The 22,941-nt window shown below is 47.1% G+C and overlaps 1 protein-coding gene across 2 annotated transcripts in view; it reads right to left on the bottom strand.

Moving 5' to 3' along the window:
* Positions 1–259: 259 nt before the first annotated feature.
* The window catches only part of USP35 (ubiquitin specific peptidase 35), a 66,413-nt gene continuing 43,731 nt past the window's right edge, over positions 260–22,941 (bottom strand). For both annotated transcript variants that reach the window (XM_005290568.4, XM_065595912.1), the window contains exons 9-11: positions 17,782–17,888; positions 15,439–16,675; positions 260–11,178 (exon numbers count right to left, since the gene is read on the bottom strand). In XM_005290568.4, coding sequence (XP_005290625.2) covers positions 11,008–11,178; positions 15,439–16,675; positions 17,782–17,888 — 1,515 coding nt within the window. In that variant the 3' untranslated portion in view covers positions 260–11,007. The remainder of the gene's footprint in view (positions 11,179–15,438; positions 16,676–17,781; positions 17,889–22,941) is intronic.

The following is a 22,941-nucleotide window of genomic DNA, read 5'->3' on the forward strand; positions in this document are numbered from 1 at the left end:
CTTATGTATCCTGCACCATGGCAGGAATGAGACAGCACTGGCCTCTGGTGAGACACAACCAGCCAGTTCTCCAGCTGGAGTAAATTGGCATTGTCCTGTTTTAGTTAATGGAGATATGCTGATTTATACCACCTCAAGATCTGACCCAGGACTGGGTATAAAATGAGGCTCACACTTATCTCATGGGCTGAGGGTAAGTGGGTCGCACTGGGAGCACAGGTTATTGTACAAAAGGAATCTCAACAGGGGAAAAGTGCAATGGGTCCCAACCTACCCTGCTTCCCAGCATGCCAAAACCCTGCCTGGTGCCTGCCATTGCATCCCATCTGGAAGGCTTAGCCTCAGTGTAATAAATAACATGGAACTGGCCATTGGCCCATTGGTTAATGTGCCTTTTCTTCACTCTCCTTCATGCTGCATTTTTAGAAGATCTTGTCAGCATGTTAATCAGTTTCTCTCTCTGCCACAATCAGTTTTTCACACTTATTTCCTCTTGTGGAGATTTTTCTCCGTCTCAGTTTGTTTGTGCTTTTCCCTGTCTCACTCTTACTAAACTGAGCTCAGCCCATGTCTCAACTGTGGGGAGGGATATTTTGACGCAACGCACCTGGGCAAACCCCTGTTCTTAGGAATAGAATAAAAGGGGAAATGGGGAGGCAGGCGCAGAGGTATTCTCCAAATCTCTGACTGCTTTTCATACCAAAATGAAACAGTGTTGCCAACTCTCATGATATTGTCATGAGTCTCATGATAATTAATGTTTTCCTTAAAGCCCCAGCTCCTGGAGTCAAGTGGCTATGTTATGGTTTCAGCTTTCATTCTTAAAGAAAAAGTAAGTTTCTAGCCCTAGTGGCTGTGGATAAAACTTCAAAATGGGACCCCAGTGCATTCTAAAGGCTCAAAAAGCAGAAGGCAAATAAAAAGAACACCGAGTCTATTATTTTTACATAATCTCATGATTTTAAAGCCAATCTCATGATTTTTGGTGAGCCTGATTCATGACTTTTGAACAGTTGGGGTTGGCACTATTGATGAAATACCACTCACCACAGATTAGTGCAGATCTTCATATTACAGTTGAGTTTAGTGTTTGTGGCAAGCTACCATGATTGGGTAATATTTTACATTGACTTGGTACAAAGGTAAATAGAAACTCAAGGTGCCAGGCAGTGCAGCGTCAAGGCCTACAGGTCCCACTGACTTCAATTGGAGTTGGGGGTACTTGACACTTCTGAAAGTCAGGCCCTTTTATCTTTTTGTGGGAATGATCCTCTAAGCAGAATGGGACAGTGCAGAGAGAGAGAGAGAGAGAGAGATGCTATGTAAGAAACCCTTCCCATCACAAGCCTTGTCTTTACAACTAAAAAGGTGTGTTTTTTATGTGGTGGGTAGCTAACACAGGGGTAAAAACACAGTGAAGACAAGGCAGGTTAGCCCCTTATTTGTGATTGACATCACCTAGTTACCTCACAGTAAAGCTGAAGTGCCTGGTCTTCTCTGTATTTTTACTTCAGAATAGCTCAGGCATGTTAGTTAGCTTGAGGTAAAAACACAACTTTTTTAGTAGTGAAGACAAGGCCAGAGAGAGCGTGAGAGGGAGCTGGAACGAGGGTTGCCAGGCGTCCGGGTTTCGAATGGAATGCCTGGTTGAAAAGGGACATTGGCGACTCTGGTCAGCACCGCCAACCGGGCTGTTAAAAGTCTGGTTGGCAGCACAGCGGGGGTTTGGGGCTAAGGTAGGCTCCCTGCCTGCCTTGGCTCCGCATGGCTCCTGGAAGCGGCTGCCAGCTTCCTGCGACCCCTAGGAGAATGGGCAGCCAGGGAGACTCCGCGCGCTGCCCGCGCCCCGAGTGCTGGCTCTGCAGCTCCCATTGGCTGGGAACCGCGACCACTAGGAGCAGCAGGGGTGGCACCTGCAGGTGTGAGGGCAGCAGGCAGAGCATCCCTGGCCACCCATGCGCCTAGGGGCTGCAGGGACCTGGAGGCCGCTTCCTGGGAGCTGCAGTAAGTGCCACTGGGACCCCACATCCCAAATCCCCTCCCATACCCCAACCTCCTGCCCCAGCCTGGAGTCCCATCCTTCACCCAAACTCCCTCCCGGAGCCTCCCACACACACCCCATCCCTAACCGCCCTCCCACACACACACTGCCCCAGCCCGGACCCCCCCTCCTGCAACCCAAACTCCTCATCCCCAGCCACACCCCAGAGCCCGCACCTCCAGCTGGAGCCCTCACCTCCCCCTCCCACACCCCAGCCCCCTGCCCCAGCCCTGATTCCCCTCCCGCCTTCCGAATCCCTCGGTCCCGCTGGAGGTGGGTTTGCAACCCAAACCTCTTATCCCCAGCCCCAACCCAGAGCCTGCACCCACAGCCGGAGCCCTCACACACCCCCACACCCTGAGCTAGCCTGGTGAAAATGAGTGAGTGAGGGTGGGGAGAGCGAGGGATGGGGGGTGTGTGGAGTGAGCAGGGGCGGGACCTTGGAGAAGGGGCAGGGCGGGTGGAGCAAGGGTGTTCGGATTTGTGCAAGTATAAAGTTGACAACCCTATCTCGTGCTACTCCACCTATATATAAGGAATACTAAAGTTCCTTTAGGTTTACAATCACACGTGGAATGATTAAATCAAATATTAATAATTTCTTCTTTAGTCAGACACAAACAAGTGAAATGCAAGAACTTAGCAGATGCTTTGCGAATATTTAAACACACTACGCATACATCCGTGAGATACCTGTTTCAAATGGAGAGAGGTAAATAGTGTGTTCCCCAGGGGTCTGTACTGGGCCCAGTCCTATTTAACATATTCATAAATGATCTGGAAAAGGGGGGAAATAGTGAGGTGGCAAAATGTGCAGAGGATACAAAACTACTCAAGATAGTTAAGTTCCAGGCAGACTGCAAAGAGCTACAAAAGGATCTCTCAAAACTGGATGACTGGGCAACAAAATGGCAGATGAAATTCAATGTAGATAAATGCAAAGTAAGGCACATTGGAAAACATAATCCCAACTATACATATAAAATGATGGGGGGTTAAATTAGCTGTTACCATCAAGAAAGAGATCTTGGAGTCATTGTGGATAGGTCGCTGAAAACATCCACACAATGTGCAGCGACAGTCAAAAAAGCGAACAGAATGTTGGGAATCATTAACAGAAGGATAGATAATAAGACAGAAAAGATCATCTCGCCTCAATATAAATCCATGGTATGCCCACATCTTGAATACTGTGTGCAGATGTGGTCGCCCCATCTCAAAAAAGATATATTAGAATTGGAAAGGGTTCAGAAAAGGGCAACAAAAATGATTAGGGGTATCGAATGGCTGCCATATGAGGCGAGATTAATAAGACTGGGACTTTTCAGCTTGGAAAAGAGATGACTAAGGGGGGATATGATAGAGGTCTATAAAATCATGACTGGTGTGGAGAAAGTAAATAAGGAAGTGTTATTTCCTCCTCATAACACAAGAACTAGGGGCCACCAAATGAAATTAATAGGCAGCAGGTTTAAAACAAACAAAAGGAAGTATTTTTTCACATACAGCACAGCCAACCTGTGGAACTCTTTGCCAGAGGATGTTGTGAAGGCCAAGACTATAACAGGGTTCAAAAAAGAACTAGATAAATTCATGGAGGATGGGTCCACCAATGGCTGTTAGCCAGGATGGGCAGGGATGGTGTCCTGAGCCTCTGTTTGCTAGAAGCTGGGACTGGGCGACAGGAGATGGATCACTTGATGATTACCTGTTTTGTTCATTCCCTCTGGGGCATTGGTCACTGTCGGAAGACAGGATGCTGGGTTAGATGGACCTTTGGTCTGACTCAGTGTGGCTGTTCTTATGTTCTTAAATAAAGGTGTAGGACTGTAGGGGTGCATAGGGTAGGTAGGGCTATGCCTCTGCGTATCAGAAACAGAATCAAGACCAGGCGTCTTTCTCTTGTCAAAGTGAACTTAGTACTGGTGAAATATGTCCTGGAGATGAGCTGCAGAAAGCTTAACACATGGCCAGAGCCAGTGCAAAGTTCCTCATGCTCTCTCACTGCGCATCAGCTTTTACCTTCAGGAACCACCTCTGGGGTAGCTCAGTCGCCATCCCAGACAGTCACTGACCCATCTCTTGAGACTGAAAACAATGTGGTCATGGACAACTGGATTGAACCCAGCAAGTTAGCAATAAATACAATTATAAGGGCATCTTTTTTCCAAGATTGAAACCTCCTTTTCTATAGTAAGGGACATTTTAGAAGTTACTTCTCACCCACCCTTAGAGAGGCAGGATGGCCTTATGGTTAAGGCTCTGTAGCAGGACTGCAGAGATCTGTGTTTAATTGCTAGGTGTGCCACAGATTTCCTTTTTGACCCTGGACAAGTCACTTAGGCTTGGTCTACACTAAAAAAATTAGGTTGGTTTAACTACATTGGTCGGAGGGAGGGTGTGTGTGAAAAATCTGCACCCCTGAGCAGCATACTTAAACTGATCTAAGTCCTTGTGTAGTCCATCAACCTAGCTACTGCCTCTTGGGGAAGTGGCGTATCTATATGTCACACCGACAGCCCCCAGTTGTGGGCAGGCAGGATCGAACCTAGGGCCTACAGAGCTTAGTGCGTGAGCCTCCACTGCATGAGCTAAAAGCCAACTGGCTGTTAGCTAAGGCTGTAGAGCAGATGCAATCTCCCTCTCTAAGTGGTCTCAGTGCCACTAGATAGGACAGAACAGCGCACCCAGGAGGTGTGTGGGTTACATATACAGTGTGTCAGCGCAGGTACTGTCTACACTGAAGCACTACAGAGGCACAGCCATGCCACGATAGCAGTTTTAAGTGTAAACAAGCCCTTAAACTCTGTCTCTGTTTCCCATCTGTTAATGGGGGTGATAATACTTCATTTCTTCCACCCTGTTGTCCCTCTTGTCTATTTAAATTGTAAGCTCTTCAAGGCAGAGACTGTCTCTTACAATGCGTATGTACAGCACTCAGCACAATGGAGGCCTGGATCTCAGATGACACCTCTAGTGCCACTGTAAGACAAATAATAAAGCGAAGTTTTGTAGAAGTCAAACATTTGGAATCCCTCATGGACACAAGGGTTACACAATATACTGGTAATAGTGAGTATATCTGTACTTTTTAATTGGGTTACTTTTAAACTATATAATTACAGAGCCTGGGCCATATTCTGATCTCATTTGTAATGGTGTAAATCTGGAGTAACTCCACTAAAATGACAGGTTTCAGAGTGGTAGCTGTGTTAGTCTGTATCAGCAAAAAGAACGAGGAGTACTTGTGGCACCTTAGAGACTAACAAATTTATTTGGGCACAAGCTACTGTATTTTCCTATGCATGCATCCGATGAAGTGGGTTTTAGCCCACGAAAGCTTATGCCCAAATAAATTTGTTAGTCTCTAAGGTGCCACAAGTATTCCTCGTTCTTTCCACTAAAATGGTTGTTCTTAGCTAGTGGCCTTAATGGGGCTATATGCTAGGTTTACAACAGTGTAATTCAGAGCAGAATTTTTCTACTGGATTTAACATGGCGCAGCTAATAACTTAGTAGGAATACAATTCTGATTTTTGCAAGTCCTTTATTTCTGTTATGATATATATAAAAGCAGGGGAACGGAGATCCTTTTTGCAACTTGTGTATCATTTAGTGCTGTTTATTTAAACCTCTTCCCCCGGAGCCCTATTCTTACTATCAATAACCGTAAAGAGCAGGGGAAATTGTTAATTCCTTAAGATCACTCAATAGACATAGCTGTCTACATAATGATTTGAAAAAAACAGATGACACAGTCAAATAGCAGCAATAATCCCATAGAAATGATCTAGTGAGGCTGTCGCAGAATTGCGGCGATAGTGGTCACAGTCCTGCATTCTTTGTCATTTTTTGGTTTTTATCTATATTGATATAGATATACATAACAAGAAAAAAACTGACTGTAGATGCTCAGTATTTTACAGTACAGCCTGGGTTTAATAATGGTCTTTCCTTTGTGCCCTGGAGTTTCAAAGGATGAGACACATCTGTCCTCTGAAAACTGCCTTGAGTCATGTGCCATCTCTGTTCCTGCCCGCCCACCCGCCCGCCTTGTTGCTAATTGATCAAATGAGTGCCCAGAGCTGTTTTGGGAGTACAGCCCTCATTCATGGCTCCGATGCTATTGTAGCGCAGCATACGAGCAGGCCAGGGCAGGCTGATGGAGCATTACTGGCAGGGAATTAAAAGCAGATTCAGATGAACTCTTAGGGCAGCGTAATCAGCTTGTTCTGCACTGAGGTATCAAATGCTAGTGTAGTGCAAGCCCTCAGACACCCCCACTTCCTGTCCCTGCCCCAACAAAATGACACCTCCATAGACCTCCAACTGCCGTAAGTAGGCCCTGCTTCAGTGGGCAGAAACCACACTCCCAGCCCACAATACCCATCTCACACAGCCACTTATTGCACTTGCCTAATCAGTGATGATTATTCCCAGACTCTGGCCTGACACGGGTGTGAGGAGAATCAGGGGCCTTGTGTAGCCCCTGTGCAGAGTAGCTATGCCAACAGGCGGGGGTCTCCCATTGGCGTAGATAATCCATATCCCCGAAAAGCGGTCGCTAAGTTGACGGAAGAAGTCTTCACTACAAAGTTAGGTCAACCCAGCTACATCACTCAGAGATTTGAAAAACCACACCTTTGAGTATTGTAGTTAAACCAATTTAACCACGGTGTAGACAGCGGTAGGTCAATGGAAGAATTACTCCATCGACCCAGCTATCACCTCTTGGAAAGGTGGATTATCTATGCCAAGAGGAGAACCCCTCCTGTCAGTGTAGGTAGGATCTACACTGAAGCGCTCCAGTGGCCCAGTTGCAGCACTAAAAACACAAAATGATATAGTCATTTACGAGCCTCATAACAGCGGCTATACTGGGTCAGACCAGAAGTTCCTCTAGCCCAGTACCCTGTCTTCTGACAGTGGCCAGTGCCAGATGCTTCAGAGGGAAAGAACAGAACAGGATAGTTATTGAGTGATCCATTCCCTGTCACCCGCTCCCAGATTCTGGCAGTCAGAGGCTAGGGACACCCAGAGCATGGGGTTTGAACCCAAAACATAGGGTTTGAACTCTTTTTTGAACCCAGTTTTAGTTTTGACCTTCACAACATCCCCTGGCAATGAGTGACACAGGCTGACTGTGTGTTGCGTAACGAAGCCTCATTGAAAGTCAACAGCTTAAATGGGACATGGGCTCCTAAGTCACCTACAGCTAGATTTACAAAGGTATTTAGGCATATAAAGATGCAGGCAGGCCCTAGAGTCAGCTCCACAAAGGGATTTAGGTGCATAACTGCCATTTAAGCATCTAAATCCAAAACTGAGATCCTCAAGCCCTGCTCAGCTGCTGCCTAATTCTCTAGGCACCTACAGTCTCTCTAGGTGCCTACAGTTCCGCTGGAAGGCACCAAAATGCCTAAAAAATCTACCTCTGGGCATGCAGCAATCTACCTGCCCGGGCACCAAGCTCACATCTAAGCTCCAACAGGGTTATCAAACTAGGCATGCCCCTGCCTAGCTCGCCTTTGGGATGTGATCAGGTGGGCATGCTCAGAAGCCACCTGACTGGGCCGTATACAAAACAGTGCTAGAGCCCAGAGGTGGTGGGGTAGTCTGGGGAAAATCTCTCTCAATCTCTTCTGTTAAAGCTGTTCCACTGTGTATAACTAAACATCCATTGGAGCAGGGGTTTGGAATACAGGCCTCCCACAAGCGGGGTGAGTGCTCAAACAGTGGGCTGCACAGAGGGGCGGGGACCGCTACCACCACCTCCCCCTCTTCATATGAGGAAGGGCTTAGGAGCCTACGCTGGCGGTTGGCTTTGTGGATTCCAGTCCTAGGTGCCTAACTCTCCCCACGCATTGTATAGGGAGTCTGGGCTCCTAACAAAGGGCCACAGACTCCACTAGATGGCAGGGTTCTGTGATGGGGTGTGTAGCCCACACAAGCCTTGAGTGGGTTAACATGGGCCAGGAAGGGCCAGTTATCCTGAGATGCTGCGCCTGGAGGGAAACCAGCCTAAGAAAGGCTGGGTAGGAAGAAGCCCAGGGCAACAGCAGCAAGGAATGGGACAGTGCAGACCTTGGCTGCTGGTCATAGGGCCCCTGGGCTGGAACGAAGCATAGAGGGAGAACTGGCAAAGTGGCACATGACCCGGAGATGTGGAACAGAGACCATCTGAGACAGCATCCAGGCAGCTTGCCCAGTGGGACTTTGTTACCCAGGAAGGGGAGGAACCATATAGTGACCCGGCTGAGTCACAAAGAGAGAGAGCACCTTGAGATGTGAAGAGAGAGATGAGCCACAGCGTGAGTACCCAACAGCAGGAGGAGCCAGATGGGGAGAGCGCTAATTTCCAGACCTACCTCCAAGGAGGTGGACCCGTGGCGAGTGGAACCCCCTTTAAAGGTACCTAAAGGTTAGGTGTTGTGACTCTGAGTTTAAGTCCCTTTGTGGATCTAGCCCCTACTGGGAAATTCAAACCTGTCTGAGCAGGTCAGCTAACTCCCAGTGATTGCAGACGCCACTGTTGAAAACTTCACCCCAAATCTAAGAGTTTCACGAGTCAAGCCTGATTATTTTCCCATTATTTCCTGCCGTTACCTCGCAATACCATGAACTCTGATATAGTTAAATGGTGTGAAAGTCCTGAATGGCTTCTAAGAAGCTTGAGAGTTTCTTTCCATTTATCAGCCATTTCACTGCTTTTCAAATATTTTCAAAAGTGGCGACTGGTTTTGGGTGTCTCAGTTTATTTAGGTGCCCATCTTAAAACCTGGTTATTTTTTAGAAGTACTGAGCGCCTGCAGCTCCCATTGATTTCAGCTGGAGTTGCGCATATTCAGCAGCTCTGAAAATCAGGCCCACAGTTGGGCACCCAAAATGAAAATTGCAACAGAGGGTCCTGTGGCACCTTTGAGACTAACAGAAGTATTGGGAGCATAAGCTTTCGTGGGTAAGAACCTCACTTCTTCAGATGCAAGTAATGGAAATCTCCAGAGGCAGGTATAAATCAGTATGGAGATAACGAGGTTAGTTCAATCAGGGAGGCTGAGGTGAGCTTCTGGAGATTTCCATTACTTGCATCTGAAGAAGTGAGGTTCTTACCCACGAAAGCTTATGCTCCCAATACTTCTGTTAGTCTCAAAGGTGCCACAGGACCTTCTGTTGCTTTTTACAGATTCAGACTAACACGGCTGCCCCTCTGAAAATGAAAATTGTGACCCTAGTTTTACTCCACTATAAGTTCCTTTCACTGAGGTCAAACACTCACTGAATGCTGCCTTCAGTGAGAGTTACCATCTCCACTCTTCCTCTCTTCAAGATGAACAAAGAAGTTGCCGCTAGGCCACTGAGGAAAGACTAAGGAGGAATTCTGGGTTCTCACTCTTCCAGGCTGCGTAAAGAGGAGCCAGCTAAATCTTGCTACAGTTGCTCCCAGATGGAAGTGAAGAGGAGCCGATCTTACCACAGCTTTCTCTTCCTGGGAATTAGCATATATAAAATATGGGGAGGGATTTCAGAGGCATCCTGCAGTTCCCAGAGCCCCCTTGCAACTGCAGAGCATGGAGCGGTCCTGCCACCGCTACACGAGGTGAAAAGGAGGAGAGACTTTGCCAGACAGACCCTCTTCTCGTGTAGTGCAATTCCCTCATGGTGGAACAAAGATGCGCACACTTCACTACAGAAAGGTGCGACGCCCTAATTTTAATGGGAGTTTTGCCTGAATAAGAGCCCTGGAGTGGGACTCTGCATCTGCTGATCCTTCAGAAAAAACCGAACGGGGGCTAGAATGATTAGAAGTGAGAGGAAATTGTGCTAGTGCTGGGCAAACCTCAAACGGTTGGATAGTACTAATTAGAACTGAACAAATAACTCTCCTTCCACAATTGATCTGTTGCATTTAGCCTCTCTAATAGACTTCCTGTTTTTGTCATTTGAATTTAATTCAGGATTTGGGGGGTCTTTTGTTCTATGGATACACAATATTCACACACGCACCACAGTCAGCAGCAGGAATTGAACCCAGCCCCTCTGGCATAAACAGCACAACTCCATCCCACTCACACCAGAGGAGTCAGCCCTGCAGGAAGTGAGTAAGCAGCAGACTATAAGAGTTGTTGGGGACCAGCCACTAGAGAGGGCCGTGATCACAGACACTAGGCCAGTGTATTATACTGGCATCCCATGCTCCATCTTGAATCAAAGAGCCTGGCTTCTAGGATTAAGATGGAGCTGTGGCTTCTGCACCCAGTGATCTCAACAAGGCGAGATTTCCAGAAGTGACTAGCAATTTTAAGGTGTCTCAGGTTTTGGGTGCCCAAAATGGGATGCCTTAAAGGGGGCCTGATTTTCTGAGGGCAGGTACTCAGCACTTTCTGAAAATCAGGCTCCTTTAAGGGGTATGGCAAGTTGGGCACCCAAAACCTGAGGCATCTGAAAATCACCAGGCCCTTCTGGAAGATGTTGGCCATAGATCCCATTTCTGTGTGGAAGATTTGGGCTGTGCATTTGGGTCACTGGCGCTGCACTTGGTCTCTTCCAAAAGAGTCCTGTTTCCCTGCACCTCTCCCTGCCCCAGTCTTGATCGACAGTGTACCCAGCAGGCAAGACGATGCTACAGTTAGGAAAGTGGCACTTCCCTTAGTTATCAGTCGGTAGCTCGTCACCGCAGAGCTCAGCAGCTAGTAATATTATTTTAAGGCGTTCAGACCAAGTGCATAGAAAGCAACGGGAATCTCCATGTGCTAGCGATTTAACTCCAGCCAGCAATGTGTTCCCTGAATCGGCAGCGAGTCCTTCTACTTAGACAGGATTCAAACTCCTCTCCTTGGTAACGCTGACTTCAAAGGAGGTGAGAGGAGACTCTGGCCTCCATGGGCCCCGCGGCTTGGTTAGAAATGAAGTTGAAGCGGGGCTTCTTGCTTGTTGGTTGTAGTTCGGGTTCGGGTTCAGTGGCGCCTTTAGAAGACTAGTCCATGAAACGAGCCTGAGCCTCCGCCCCCAGCAGCTGGACCGCAGCCCCCGGAGGAGCCTTCGTCATCCTTGTCCCTGTCAAAATCTCTCCACCACAGAGGTGATTTGGGCAAGGTGGAAATGTAGGCAGCTCTGTTCCTTGCTTCCTTTTCTTGCTCCTGGGAGAAAGGAAAAAAAAAAAAAAAAAACAAGCCAGGCCTGTTTATCTGAAGTCTAGTGATCCAGGCACATCAGAGGACGGCATGTGAGAAAGCTGCTCCCAGATTCTCTCGAGGTAGAGAGGTTGGCTCCTGACACAGAGCTGCTGGCCCTAAACCAAAAAGAACGTGTGGTCTAGTGGATAAGGCATGAAATGTGGAAGTGGGACTCCTAGGTTCTGCGTGACGGGGGAAGCGACAGCTGATATTTCTGGTAAAAGCTCTGATTGAGGTGGCAAGGTGGTCCCGGCCACCATCAATGCCCATTACTGAATTCACAGTAGGCTGAAGAGAAACAAACAAACACCCTCCCTGATCATGCAAGGCGCGAAGGTTCTCAAACACTTGTTTAAAGTCAGCAGGAGCAGAGGATGCTCGGTGTCTGGCAGGCTTGGGCCCTAGAAACCTGACTCTGCTTTAGAAGCCTGTAAAAGGTGTGAAGACCTTGGGGACATACCCCAACCAAGACCTCCTGTGGGTGAGTCTGCATCTCCGAGATACATAAGAAAGTTATGTCCTTTCTTCTGACTGCTCTAGAGATCACAGCTCTGCTATCTCGGTGCGTGAAGCACAGACAGCAGCGAGAGGGGGAAGAACCCAGACAGAGGAGCATAAATGAAAAGCAGTGACTATTTCATACCACAATAGCAGACAGAGAACAAGTAACAAGAGGGACAATTGCTAGCCAATGCCAACTGTCATAGGCCTGGTCCACACTAACCCCCCACTTCGAACTAAGGTACGCAAATTCAGCTATGTGAATAACGTAGCTGAATTCGAAGTACCTTAGTTCGAACTTACCGCGGGTCCAGACGCGGCAGGGAGGCTCCCCCATCGATGCCGCGTACTCCTCTCGCCGAGCTGGAGTACCAGCGTCGACGGCGAGCACTTCCGGGATTGATTTATCGCGTCTAGACAAGACGCGATGAATCGATCCCAGAAGATCGATTGCTTACCGCCGGACCCGGAGGTAAGTGTAGACCTACCCTAACTGAGTAAAGGGAGGAATTCCCTTCCTATTGGGTTCTTCTCTCTGGAACAGGTCCTGTTACTTCTGATGGGATACCCCTGCTGCTTATGAAAGTTTAAACTCAAACTGTTAAGGAAGATTGTCCTGTTTCTATTCCGAGTTCACACATCTTCTTCCTGCTTTCCAGACTTCTTGGAGAACATGAGGGTCAGACCCTCAGTTGCTGTAAGTTGGTGCAGCTGATTTCAATCAAACTAACTGATCTGACACCAGCTGAGGAACTGGCCCTAACCGCATAAGCCCACTCTCCTGTTACATATTCTCAGTAAAGTTGCCAGTTCCCTCGATAGGGCTAAATTTCTCTCTTTATGTCACACTACAAAGCAATGATGAAAAGCTGTTGCTGACCCTGGGGGAAGGGTCAGGCTCTGTACAGACCTGCCATTACACAGGAGTGGGCATGAATGACAAATGGACATAGGGGATCAAACCTCACCCGGTCCTGGGTGGGTCATACCCACCTCTGACAGGCGACCCCCTTCTTTTTCCCTGTGGCAACCCTTGTCTGGCTTGCCCTGGCAGTAAAGTCTCATTGAATTGGTCTATAGCAGGGGTAGGCAACCTGTGGCACGCAAGCTGATTTTCAGTGGCACTCACACTGCCCAGGTCTTGGCCACCAGAGGGCTCTGCATTTTAATTTAATTTTAAATGAAGCTTCTTAAACACTTTAGAAACCTTATTTACTTTTCATACAACAATAGTTTAGTTATATATTATAGACTTAGAGAAAGAGATCTTCTAAAAACGTTAGAATGTATGACTGGCACGCGAAACCTTAAATTAGAGTGAAAAAATGAAGACTCAGCACACTACTTCTGAAAGGTTGCCGACCCCTGGTCTATAGACAAGGGCTCACCCGCCCCGCCCCTCCCGCTCCCGCCCCAACCCCATCACACCGCCTTTGTACAGGCAGTCACAGCAGAGAGCCCCTTGGAAGCAGGGCCGGCTCTAGGTTTTTTGCTGCCCCAAGCAAAAAAATTTTTGGCTGCCCCCCACCCCAGTCCTGGGCTCTCCTCCCCCCCCCCAGCTGCACCCTCCTGCTGCCCCAGCTCTGGGTCACTGGTAACTCGCTCCCAGGGTGGGTCATTCAGCAGGAATTTTGGATGTGCACAGAACACAGACAGGATTGGTTCCCATATGGTTACAGAACTGCAGTAAAGTGGAACAATTTTCAGCTTGTGTGATTGGAGGATAACAGCTGCCCAAACTGAGCTTGAGCACTCCTGAATTTTGAGGTGTTCAAATCTGGAAGGCAGGTGCTGGGGGGTGGGGGGAGGGGGCTGTGGCTCTGTGGGGGAGCACGGCAGCATGTATGCAGCAGCGTGTCTGGCGCTGCGCGAAGCCAGACACGCTGGTCTGAGTGGCACAGTAAGGGGGCTGGGAGGTTGGAGAAGGGGTAGGGGGTTCCGGGAGGGGGCAGTCAAGGGACAGGGAGAAGGGGGGGTTAGATGGGTCAGGGGTTCGGGGGGGGCAGTCAGGGGACAGGCAGCAGTTGGATAGGCATGGGGGGGGGAAAGAGCCCAGGGCTGGGGCGGCAGGGGGTATGGGTGGGGGAGAGCCCAGGGCTGGGGCAGCAGGGGAGTGCAGGTGGGGGCCAGAGCTGGGGCAGCGGGGGTGGGGGGGCGGCAAAAAACCTAGAGCTGGCTCTGTTCCTACCATTCACAGCAAGCTGCAGATTTCAGTTCCATACTCCTTCCCCCACCCTTTCCTGTTGCTAGTGGCCAAGGGAATGCTGGGAAATGTAGTTCTTTCCCTGCTCCAGGGCTGGCTCTATAGGCAGGGAGCTAACCAAGGAACTACAGCTCCCAGGGCCCCCTGTTGGTTCTCAGCTCCCATGCTGGATTCACGCGCCCCTTGCAAATCTGCCGCCCCAAGCAACTGCTTGCTTTGCTGGTGCTTAGAGCCGGCCTTGCTTGGAAGGAGGGTGACTGACCCCACCGTAGTGCGGAGAGGTCCAGCATGCATCCCTGCCTACCACTCACCTTCCATAGGACCATTCCACCCGAGTGAGCCTGGAGACTGAACTGCCCTCCCATCCTTAGCCTTGATCTGGAGGGATGGGCCCTGAGGCATTATTATTCTGGCAGGATGGGAGGAAGCTTTATGCTGCCGCTACTCTTGCTGTAGCCATTGCGTGTACGAGGGAGGCCTTCTGGCTCAAGGGCTGGCAGTGCAGCACCTCATCTGAGGACTAAAGTCACTCAAACACCTAAATGAAGCCATGCCAAAACCTTCTGTACAATTCAGGCTAGGTCAGCAGCACTCTAGACAGTGCAGTGTTAGTCCCAGAAACCAGCTGAAGTCTGGCTACAAATGCACAGACCATGCTGACAGCAAGGCGGGCATGAGAGGGAGAAATGTACATGTAGCTGGTTGGGATGATTCTCCCCAAATAGCCATAGAGCTGTAGCCACACTAAGCCAATGCCCTTATGCCTACGGTCTGTCTGGTATAAAAAACACGACACACACAAGAGCAATGGGTGGAATGTACTTAAGGAATAAGACTAGGAGGCAGGAAATGGATGGTCTCTGCCACAGACATCTTGTGTGTGACCTTGGGCAAGTCACTTCGCCTCTCTGTGCCTCAGTTTCCCTATCTTTAAATGAGAATAATCCTTACGTTACTGGTGTGTTAAGGGGATTATTTCGCCACTGTTGGCAATGCACTCAGATTTGATGGTAATGAATGAAAATGCCTGTCAGCATACATGTATATAGCATCCTTCACAGCAGTCCCAGGTGCTTACTGTACCAAGACCAGTTGAAAGCAACACATAAGCTAGGACCCTAGGTTAGGATTTAGGAGATCTGGGTTCTAATCCTATCTCTGCCACCAACTTGCTGTGTGACCTTGGGCAAGTCGCTTCCCCCTCTGGGCCTATTTTCCCCCTCCCACCCTTTGACCTGTCTATTTAGACTGTAAGCTCTTCAGGACAGGGAGTGTCTCACTCTGTGTTTGTGCATTGCCTGGCGCAATGGGGCCCTGATCTCAGTTGGAGCTACTCTTAAACAAATAATAATGAAACTCTTTACATTTGGATTTAAAAGGGAGGTGAGATTCAGCTTTAGGGAGTCACGTGTGTAACCTACAGGCCTGCTCCCACTGAAGCCAAGAGAAAAGATGACACTGATTTCGATGGAAGCAGAATCATTCCCCTAAACCATGGTGCTGAAGGTAAATGGAGTTACCTGCAAATACAAGATGTTATCTTTGGAAATGGCTTCCATCAAGTCTTTATTGGGAGAAGGTTCCCCGTGCAGCCGGACGGCATCTGAAACGGCCTCGTGCACAGCCCAGCTCTGCTTGCATGGCCGCTGCCTGTAGAAGAGCACATAGGCCGTGTCTTTGGGGAAGAAAGAGGTCACGTTACTGACCGATTCGAAGGAGGAAAAGGACACCCTGGTGTCGTTGAAGAGGTACCACTGGATTTCAAAGTCCAACTGCTTGTCTGACGTGCTTTTCTGTGCCCCGTCCCTTGGCTGGCTGCTGGCACTAGTACTGGTACACTCTCTGGCATAACAATAGTAATGACCACTCTCTGAGGAGACTCCGGAATGGACCACCACGCTACAGAGATCATACTCCACGGACACAAATCCATTGCATGAGGCAGCCCTATCATTCCTGTTCTGGCCTACTTCACCGGAGTCCTCCGAGGCAACCAGGACCGGCAGCTTCAGCACCAATGGAATTGAGACGTTATCCAGGATCTTCTTCCTCTTCATGGTCCTCAGGTCAAAGGAGAACCTTAACAGGGTGAGGACGAGGTAGTGTGGCCCCTCCGTCAGCTCGGCCACTTTCTCCGCATCTTGCAGGGAAGCGCACTTCTCACAGTGATATTTATTCTCGGATGTCAGCACCTCCGGTGATAAGAAATAGTTGATCAAGTCCGGGACAGATCTGGAGTCCTCGGAGCCACAGGTCTGCTCTCCAAAAGCCAACAGTGGATCTTTCGCTTTCTCCACGCTGACGTGATCTCTGTCGGATCTCAAGATGAAAGGAGTCTCTTGTCCCTCTGCTTCCTGGAACCCCACTGTTTCTATTGGCAAGAGCTGGATGGGAGGTTCTCCAGACACGGGGTGCTTCCTTTGCCTCCTTGGAGATTCCGTTAGCTGACTCTGTGGTTTTATGGATGGCTCAATAATCTGTGGGCCGATTTCTTCCACTGGTAAAACCGCTATGTGGCTCTGCCGACGCACGTGTCTGTTGGACGGTGGGAAAGCCAAGGACAGGTCTGTGAAGGCTTCTTCTCGGGAGGAAACATTTAGACACTTCAGACAGCGGATTTTTGTCATCATCTTACCCCCGAACATTTTCTCAATTAATGTCTTGTTTAAGTAGTGGCGCTCCTCAGCCTGAGGCATCAAGTTGGACTCTTTAAGCTTTTGGTAAATTCTTTTCCCAGTTTTCTCTTCTTCGTGTAACCTTTGGCAGAGGAAAAAAACCTGCATTAGAAATAACACAACACACCAGTAACCTCCAACGTGTGGTCCCTCATCCATAGACAGCCTCTCACTACTTATTTTTTTCACACCCAACCCTCTAGGAGGTTGATGTACTTTCAGCTTCTCAACACTTTCGGACAAAGACTTTCACTCTATGGAGTTTTGTCTCGTTAGGGCTCAGCACAGCCGGTGGCTCCCCACACTGTAAAGATTGGCAGCTCCATCCCGTGTGGGCACAGAGGATCCTGCCTGCTATGCTCTTTCTGCCTGAGTGGCGGTGAGGGGATGGGATTTGGGGTGTATACACTTTTCATGTGCTACACACCCTATTTCTGCCAGAGCAACTTTGCGTGCCCACCTGCAGCTGGGAGGGATTTGAAGGGGATCTGTGGCTTTTGAGCTACAGAGAGAGAGAGAGAGAGAGAGAGAGAAATTTTAGACAAAAGTCAAAATTTCAAACAAGGGTGTTTTTTTATTTAAAGGTTTGTCATTCAGAAATAGTCAGATTTTCCCACACACTTGGCCAAGACAATCCCCTTTGCCTTCAGGGTGAATGTGGCAATTTTCAGGCCAAACTGATTTTTCCAAGCCAAAGTTTATACACAGGAGAGCCTAAAGTAGGGCTTTATAATTGAAGCTGCGACTAGAACCCTTGTCCTTCAGCTCCAAACACACAGTGCTCCATCATGTGAACAAAAGAACTCCCTTGGGCCCTAGCTGACATTACTAGCTTCCTTATCGCCTCAGTAGCCCAGCCATTCTAGGGTAACCTCACTCACTCAGACCCCCAGCACCAGTACATTACTCACCTGTGAGTCAATACAGTGTTTAGAAAGCCTTGGAAATGATCACTGATATTAGTTGTCCAAAATCATTCATGAAAACCTTCCAACTTTCTCTCTAGGGAACAATCCCACATTGGCAGGGGATGAGCACAATGACCCAGACGAACAGCTGTTTGCATCTCTGTTATAATTTATCATGTTGTGTTTAGGAGGCCCTGCCTTGTACAAACCCAGAACAAAGAGAACTGCCTCCTGCCCCAAAGAGTTTACACTCTAAATGTGTACAAAGGCTGCCACTTACCGATCCAGCAGGTACTTCAGGTATTCGGAACAGTCCTGCTGAGCTCCAGGGCTAAACCAAGGAGGCCAGGAGGCCGAGAGGAAGCCTTCAGGTGAGATAGCAGGTCGCTGGCAGCAACAAAACGAGAGGAAGAGAAGCATTTAAGGCCAGATCCCACTCCCATTGGGCATCACTTTCCATTCACATCAATGAGAGTTGGGTCAGGCCCTTGCAGACAGTCAGTCAGTGAAACCTGTTGGGAGGCAGTGTAGCACTCATCAGCGAAAGTCAGGGATAGAGTGCCTTGTCCCTTTAAGGATTGAAGGTCTGCTGCGGGGGCCAAAGGGGACAGCTCTGGTTACACCAGAGTGGTGTGTGCTCTGAAAGGACTGAGCGGGGCTTGTGCAAACTGCATTTGTTTTGGGGGAGGTGATACTAAGTTTAACAAAAACTCCAGTTTTAAAACTGTCCCTGGAGTGTAACATTAGCAGGACAATAAAAAGATTTCTTTAGAATGCCGGTACACTGCAAACTCCGGGAGTAGGGTGGCCACTGACACATCCCCAGAATATAGGGCAACCCCACTCCCGCCGGCGTGACCCCACATGTGGAAATGTTAGCAAATAAAACCTGTACCAAAACATTGCCACATTCCTATGTATTATCGTAAAAGACTAATTCTGATTTTTTTGGCAAGCTCGACAATGCAACAGCCTGCAAACCCTGCATTCAACTCTGTATGATTACACAAAACGGCATGAAAAATTACGTCACTCAGAACTTTCTCAATAAAAGACGGTGTTCGTTTGTGTGTAGGGAACAATGTGACAATGTAAAGACAGTTAGGTTTGCTAGCGAGAAGTAGATTGTGTGGTGTGCCTAATTCACAGAATACCATAGCCCTTTATCGGTGCCCATTCCAGGCCTTCAGAAGTTCTTTGTTCTTGTTCAGCGTACATATTCTTGCATTCCTCTGTTGAATTGACACATATATGGCGCTCTGCTTTCATGACCTCTGCATCCTTTCATTTGTCCAACCTGTAGGGTGACCAGATGTCCCGGGATTTTATAGGGACAGTCCCGATTTTGGGGTCTTTTTCTTATATAGCCTCCTATTACTCCCCACCCCCGTCCCGATTTTCCACACTTGCTGTCTGGTCACCCTACCAAGCTGTGATCATCAGAAAGAAAACCGTCTCCGTGTGAGCATTGCCACCTGGTACCGAAGAGATGTAACAGCTGATTTTCTTCAAGTTCTTGAAGTTGCCCTGTGCTTTGGTGAAATTTTCCGGGTACCTCTCTTCACGAGGCAGGCAATTCTTTCATGCAAGAGAAGAGATTAGGCTTTCTATCGTGCCAAATTCTTAATTCTTTCACACTACAAGCGCAAACAGCTTCAGAAAAATTCTTCAAAGCTGATGGGTTTTTCAAGAACTAACTTGGACACTTTGCTGTGAAGGCAAAATGAAGTCAAACCTGTCATGCAGATACTTCTTTGTTCTTTCATAAAGGTCGTGAAGCCCTTTTTACACCTTCCAAGGATATCTTGAGTAAGTCCCTGGAGCACAGAATTCACATGTATCCAAAGAACTTGTCCCTAACCCTTCCCTCCAGTTTCATATTCAGTCCCTTCGTAAGCTCATGCACCACTCTGAAAGAACACTAAAGCACTTGGCTTCTAAAGCCTCAATACAGCCCATGAATAGCTTCAGAGCATGGCTCACAAAGAGAAAATATAATTTAGCCACCTCACTGGTAGCCCCCTTGTTACCAAAGTATTTCCAGATTACTTTGGGACACTCCTCCTCTCCTAAACACTAGAAATCACTAGGTAGTGGGTTTCAGCACTTCAGTAAACTATTGACTGTCAGCAAAAGAGACAGCCACCTGGTAACGTGTCTCAATAGATTGCACTCTTCCACCTCACGGTCACAAATCGCCTTTTATTGTTCTGTTCCAGTAGCAGAAACGCTGAAGGGGGAATAAACCTTTAGAATTAAATGTTCGACATGGACAACGTTTTTCTGCAGCGTACTCTGTTGTGCTATGAAGAATGGGTGCTAAGCAACTGCCTGCTATAGTATCCCGGTTGGCATTTTTCAGTTTCTGGTAGGGGTGTCAAATGACGAAAAAAGTTAAATCACAATTAATCGCAGTTTTAATCCCACTGTTAAACAATGATAGAATACCAATTTAAATTTATTGTAAATAGTTTTGGATGTTTTTCTACACTTTCAAATATAATGATTTCAGTTACAACACAGAATACAAAATGTAGAGTGCTCACTTTATGTTATTATTTTTATTACAAATATTATTTTTGATTACAAATAGTTTATACTTTATACTATTTATATTATTTTTATTACAAATATATTATTGGTATATCATATATACATACGTATATTATATTCACACATATATTATATATACACATATATATTATTTTTATTACAAATATATTATTTGTATATTATATATACATACTTATATTATGTACGTATGTATATTATATATATATATACTATATATATTATTTTTATTACAAATATTTTATACTTTATACTATTTATCTTATTTTTTTTATTACAAATATTTGCACTGTAAAAAAAAGATAAGACTTGCAATCTACAAGTCAAAGCATGAAGGGGTATATGAATGTTCAGCCTATCTGGCATGTAAATACCTTGGAACGCTGACTAAAACAGTGCCATACGAATGCCTGTTCTCACTTTCAGGTGACATTGTAAATAAGAAGCATTGTAGATAATTAGCAGCATTATCTCCTGTAAATGTAAACAAACTTGTTTGTCTGAGCGATTGGCTGCACAAGAAGTAGGACTGCATGGACTTGTAGGCGCTGAAGTTGTACATTGTTTTGTTTTTGAGTGCAGCTATGTAAAAAAAAATTCTACATTTGTTAGTTGCACTTTCATGATAAAGAGCTTGCACTACAGTATTTGTCTGAGGTGAACTGACAAATACTAATTTTAGTTTATCTTTTTTACAGAGTAAATATTTGTAATAAAAATAATAATATAAAGTGAGCACGCTACACTTTGTATTCGGTGTTGTAACTGAAATCAATATATTTGAAAATGTAGAAAAACATCCAAAAATATTTATAATAAATGTAAATTGGTATTCTATTGTTGTTTAACAGTGCAATTGTTATTATCTGCCACATAGGCTGACAGCTTCTGCAAACTGAGGTCAAAAGCCTTGAGTTTTCCAAATGTTTCTGTGGCAAAGGCTTGCACAGTTTCCTGACTATCACTGTTAAATCCAGGAGAATCCCTTTTTCAAAGCTGAAATACCTTAAGACTAAAGAAAAACACTTTGCTGCTCCCTTATTTAAAGAATCAGTGGTCAAATAGAAACATAGATCATTACTCTTAATATTTTCTAAATGCTTCTGAACTGAATATGGGGCTAAAATGTTCTTGCTCAATGCTTTTTGCCTTGCTTTTTCATCAAGTCAAGTCTTTAGCCACAGACAAGTCATGGTAAATAGTTTTATTAACTTTTACGCTACCGTTGATGCGTCATTAAAAAATGGTGATGGTAACAGCATGGACCACTTTGCAAAGTTCAGCAGCAGTCACATTATCGGCATGAGGCGACACGCTTGCTTTGAAGAAGTTCTGCATATCAGCTGAAGTAGCTGCACTGCACGAGTTCTTCTGAAAAGTACAAACAGAAATGTGTTGATTCAAATCTCCTTTTCCACGATTGCTGACAGCTACATCACTCCTACGCAGGCTGCAAGATCCGCGATGCTCTCCGTTCCTGCTTTCAGCAATGAACTCATATTCTTTCGGCCATTCGGGATTAAAAGACGTCTTGCGTTTCACAGCGCGGTGACTATAAACAAACTCCGAGACGATGTTGCCTTTATCGACTACAGCGGAGAACTGATTGTGAATCAGTGTTTGAGGGAACAAGCTATCTGTAGGAGCAGTGGTGTCGTCACCCTGATCATGGAGATTATTAATTTTCCAGCAGGGACCAGGATTTTTTAAAAGATTCAGAGATTTCCCATGGTTCAGATAGACTGACATGTGTTCCCCTACTACGGTGATGGGGCAAGCACAATATAAGAACCTAAAGAGCCCGATACCAAAAGGCCCAGCAGGGTACACTAAAGAAGCTTCTTTTTGACTCTTGTATGCAAAATACTGGCTTCAGTGAAGTTCACACCTGCTTACCCCAGACCTGAATCTGACCCTCTGCTCTAAGTGAAGCAGCAGGTGTGAGCAAACCTAGAATCCCCCAGTCCTTTGGTTATGTTGCTACTTGCGACCCTTTTCTGCAAGGAATAGCTACATGTGGGGCCCACTGAGGTGATCCTAACACAAGCCAGACATTCCAGCTGCTTTTGAATGGCCTCAGTAATATGCATTTAAGGTAAGCGGGTTATTCTGAGATACCGTACATCCATGTGCTGCTTCCACCACTGCTCCGTCTAGGTGCAGAGGCAGTGGTGCTACACAAGTGCTGATAGCAGGTGCAGCAGTTCTGCTAGAAAGTCTCCCACTGTTTTCAGACGAGCCCTCGGGGCACCGTTAGAGAGAGACTGTTCCGTTGTTGGCTGCTCATCCAGAACAGAAGTTGGCTGTAAACCATATACGTTTCTCCTCTGTTTGGCGCATGAGCATCACTGACGTCTTCGATAAACCCAAGGCAGCAACGTGACCATGATGGAGTCACATGTTCTGCTTGGGAGAGTCAAGTGTGGCAGGCTCTGGAGTCTGGGTTTAAGAGCCTTTTAAGCACACTGTCTTTCACGGTTTTGTTCACACAGTTTACTGGTGCACCATGAGGGAACAGACATGAGTTCCTGCTAGACCTGAGATTACTGGCACAGTACCAGAGAACAGACATGAGTTCCTGCTGGACCTGAGGTTACTGGTGCACCACCAGGGAACAGACATGAGTTCCTGCTAGACCTGAGATTACTGGCGCAGTACCAGAGAACAGAGATGAGTTCCTGCTAGACCTGAGGTTACTGGTGCACCACCAGGGAACAGACATGAGTTCCTGCTAGACCTGAGGTTACTGGTGCACCACCAGGGAACAGACATGAGTTCCTGCTAGAGCCTGAGGTTACTGGTGTACCACCCAGGAACAGACATGAGTTCCTGCTAGAATCTGAGGTTACTTTTAATATCAAGCCCTCCG

This window comes from Chrysemys picta, chromosome 1 (genome assembly GCF_011386835.1).
Source record: "Chrysemys picta bellii isolate R12L10 chromosome 1, ASM1138683v2, whole genome shotgun sequence".
Lineage (NCBI taxonomy): Eukaryota > Metazoa > Chordata > Testudines > Emydidae > Chrysemys > Chrysemys picta.